This window comes from Cannabis sativa, chromosome 3 (genome assembly GCF_029168945.1).
Source record: "Cannabis sativa cultivar Pink pepper isolate KNU-18-1 chromosome 3, ASM2916894v1, whole genome shotgun sequence".
Taxonomy (NCBI): domain Eukaryota; kingdom Viridiplantae; phylum Streptophyta; class Magnoliopsida; order Rosales; family Cannabaceae; genus Cannabis; species Cannabis sativa.
Window position 1 is genome coordinate 75,849,341 of NC_083603.1, and position 3,694 is coordinate 75,853,034.

The 3,694-nt window shown below is 35.4% G+C and overlaps 1 protein-coding gene across 1 annotated transcript; it reads right to left on the reverse strand.

The window, feature by feature from the left end:
• Positions 1 to 868: 868 nt before the first annotated feature.
• Positions 869 to 3,485, reverse strand: LOC115711674 (uncharacterized). The gene is made up of 3 exons (XM_030640047.2): positions 3,351 to 3,485; positions 1,403 to 3,041; positions 869 to 1,185 (listed from the first exon to the last, which is right to left on the reverse strand). Exons 2-3 carry the CDS (start codon positions 2,795 to 2,797, stop codon positions 1,153 to 1,155), a joined length of 1,428 nt encoding a protein of 475 aa, XP_030495907.2. The 5' UTR covers positions 2,798 to 3,041; positions 3,351 to 3,485; the 3' UTR covers positions 869 to 1,152.
• Positions 3,486 to 3,694: the final 209 nt, after the last annotated feature.

Sequence of the window (3,694 nt, forward strand, 5' to 3'; positions counted from 1 at the left end):
AACAAACTTATTAATTAATTTATTTATTTATTTTTGATGAAAAAGCTAAGCAGTATTGCTCAATCAAAAAACAATCCAATTTACAATCAGACCACAGAGAAGGCCCCAGTCCCAACCAATACAAAAAACCCTTGTTAGCTATTTGCCATTGTCTAGGCAAATATGCAAAAGCCAATCTCTATCAACTACTGCTGTTTTACGAGGCATAGTTCCAGCTATTCTAATTTTACAATCAGTTTGAATAATTTGTACAGTAACAAATTTATTTAATACGTCTTATTAATTAGTGAATAGAATGTTATTTCAATAAATATTTATCTTGTTTTACATCCCACTAATTATTAATTTTACATGGTATATATATAACTGGAAATTGGTTTGTATTTCAATTTAGGTTTATTCGTAAATGCCTGATAGTTATGTTGGAATTTTAATGCTTTGATGTCAGTGGACTTTTGAAATCATGCATATATATGGTTCAGAAGTGGATGGTGGATCACTCAAGTGTCCATTCAAGAGTCATCTCTTAAAAAGATAAATTAATAAGGTCATCAGTTCACTAAAACATAAGGTTGCTAGTCTAAGCACACACAGAATCGTCATTCAGAAGTGGCCCTTTAGCTTTTAGGAGAATAATTAATCATATACATGTAAATATCAGTATATTTATTAAGAGAAAATTCAAAATGAAATAACTATTTGCCTGTAAAAGTACCCCAAAAGCATTAAAAAAAAAATCAGCCTTTAAAGTATTGTATGATATTAATAAACTACTTATAGGAAGAGCCAAGGATCAATATATAGTTGATTTAATTTTTTACCTTCACAACAATATCTATATCAGAAGTTAAATTATGACTAGCTAGTATAAATAAGAGAACACTGATGATTTGAATCATTAATTGTAGTTCACAAGTAGAAAATTGGTCATAAAAATATCCAGAAACCATATAGCTAGCTAGCTGAATAAGCCTAGCCTCCCGTATAAATATTACATACGCAAAACACAAATTAAGAAAATGAAATATGTGCACAACATAATATAGTTTGTCAAATAATATTCTGCAGTTCATGACATACCATAATCATCATCAAGAGAGAGCAAGTAATTAGCATAGCTGGTTGTTGTTGTTGGATGCCTCCCTCCCATGCTTAGCTAAAGAATTGAAAGTCTTGAAACTGATGCTGTGTGAAATCAATATATATTAAAGTACAACATATAATTAGTATTATGTTACTATATATATATCTTGCATTAATTAGTTAAAATAATTAATACATGCATGTACTTAATCAATAATATAATTAAATTTAGTAAGTTTGTACCTCAGATTATTACTCTATCAAGATCTAATTAAACAAAACGATGAAACTAGCTATAGCTAAGTGTTGTGAAACTTACTTCTTGGGGGATTGATCCGGTGGATTCAGAAGTAGCAGTGGTCTGCAAATAATTGAATATGGGAGATGAGCTCCAATAGCACTTTCCCACATTTAAGAAAGAACACTCGTCCGCTAAATTAGGTAGTGCAGCTGGAGTACAAGTATTGCGGTATTGTTCTTGGTGGCCATTATGGTGCCAAGTCGTTAATGGTTCCTCAAATTCATGATAATTAGCTTGTAGTACTAAACCTTCGAAGGAGTTAATATTTTGGCCACTATGGGTTCCAGATTCTTCTTCCCCAGTTTCCAAACTCCATGACGTCCTCAATCCATGGCTTATTAGGTCTTGGTTGTTACCATGTTGGCAATGATGGTCAACAACAGCAGCTAACAGTGCCCTTTTACCCCGCATGTGCTTTTGTTTAGTCCTTTCTCTTGCCCTCTCCCTCGCCTTGTCCCTCGATTCCCTCGGCCGCTTCAATCCCCATCTTGGTCTGGATACTATCTGTCTCTTCTTCGTCTCTTTATTAACCAAAGATTTAGAGGTATCTCCATGATCAACTACTGCAACCTCGTCCAAGCCGGAAACCACTTCGCAGTCTGAGTTAGTCCCTGAATTAGTACTAGAATTTGCGATCTTCTCTAAACCCGCAGCAAGAGTAGTAGTAGTGCTCGTTTTCCTGGCCAGTTTTTTTATCTCCAGTCTAGCCTGGATGAGAAGCCACTCGACGGTCTTGCTAGCCCTCTCGTACCCCAACATGTCTTGCAAGTCAAAGAACTGACGAGCAACATCTAGGGATAATCTCATTCTTCTGTGCCTTGGTCGTTTCCCTGCGCTCATCATAATTTTGCTGTGCCGATCTTTCTTGGCCGTCATCTTTTTCCTCGGGATCAGTTTTTGCTGATCACCATCATTATTATCATCATCATCACCATCACCATCACCATCACCATCGTATCTGGCGATGTGATTTTTCCTCAATTCTGAGAGATCTTCCTTCTGGTGATTGTGGTAGTGGTGCAGGTCGTTGGTGAGATTCATGGGATCTTCATTATTATTGTTGTTAGGCTCGGCTGACACCCCTACATGGGCGGCTTTGTCTGTACTACTAGTACTTAAGATATTAGTAGTAGTGGTGGTAGTAGTAGTAGTAGTAGTAGTATTGTTCAAGTGAGGAAGAAGAAGGAGGCCGTCATAGTTGTTTTGGTTATTGTGGAGGAATAGGTTTTCATCTTCAAACAAAGGAGAAGATGGGAAGTAGAAAAATGGTTGTTTGGAATTGGGGGTACTTGTGTTTGTGTTAACAACAATATCGCTAAGTAAACAAGGCTTAGAAGTGTTAGGAATAAGAGACTGGTCATGAGAAAAAGAGATGGGGTCATTCCCAATATTCCAAGTGTTTGATGGAAACATTTCTATATAAATATAAAAATATAAATTTATGTATACTTTTCTGGGGTGTCTTCAAATTGCACCGGACAATATTCTAGCTACAGGAAGATCGAAGCGATGTAATAGGGTACTCGTCGAAGTAGCTAGATGATGATGTTCATGATCAGTGGTGTGGGAGATTTAGCAGCATTGTATGTGGTAAGGGCCACTTGAACCATCTTTGTCAATTGATCATTATTTTTCTAGTTTAATTTCTTCTTTATCTCTGCAAAATGAAAAATCAAAAAGATCAGGACAATGAGAAAGACAGCCATGTGTTATAGTGTCTGTGTGTATGTTTTACTGTTTTTGTGTTTGGTACGCAGCCTTGAGAAAGACAGCTGCCCGCAGATGAAGATATATATATATATATATATGTGATCTGTACGCGTATATATATATATATATATTTATATTGATAGATATGCATGAGTATAAATGTATGTATATTATTAACATCTCTAATAATTGGTGCGTGGGAGAGGGAAAAAGAGGTATATGTGTTTAGAAGAGTTTTGGTTAGTAAATTATTTACCTCATAAATGAAGGTCAAGAGGTAGATAAACGAAGGAATGAAGTATAAACTCAGGTGGTAGTCACCATATAATGCCCTGGTGTTGAAGCTAGGATGAAGAAGAAACACACTTTTATAGTATGGATATATATATATTAAAATAATAATAATAATAATAAGGTAAGTGTCTGAGGAGAGAAAAATAGGTAAAGCTAGTGAAAGCTGGTGGAGAGAGATTTATTGCGGACAAAGAGCTATCTTTTCTTAAACTTTTTTCAAAAAGTTAATGGGTCGTCGTGTGAGACTAAGGACCGATATTGTGGGAAGTGAGTGGATAAGAAAAACCACATAGTATTTGTGTTGTA

Bases quoted from the DNA above. Each gene is read 5' to 3' on its own strand.
- LOC115711674 (XM_030640047.2), bottom strand. From the start codon at position 2,797: ATGTTTCCATCAAACACTTGGAATATTGGGAATGACCCCATCTCTTTT. The intron at 1,186-1,402 runs GTAAGTTTCACA...GATTTCACACAG, and splicing joins CCGGATCAATCCCCCAAGAA to CATCAGTTTCAAGACTTTCA.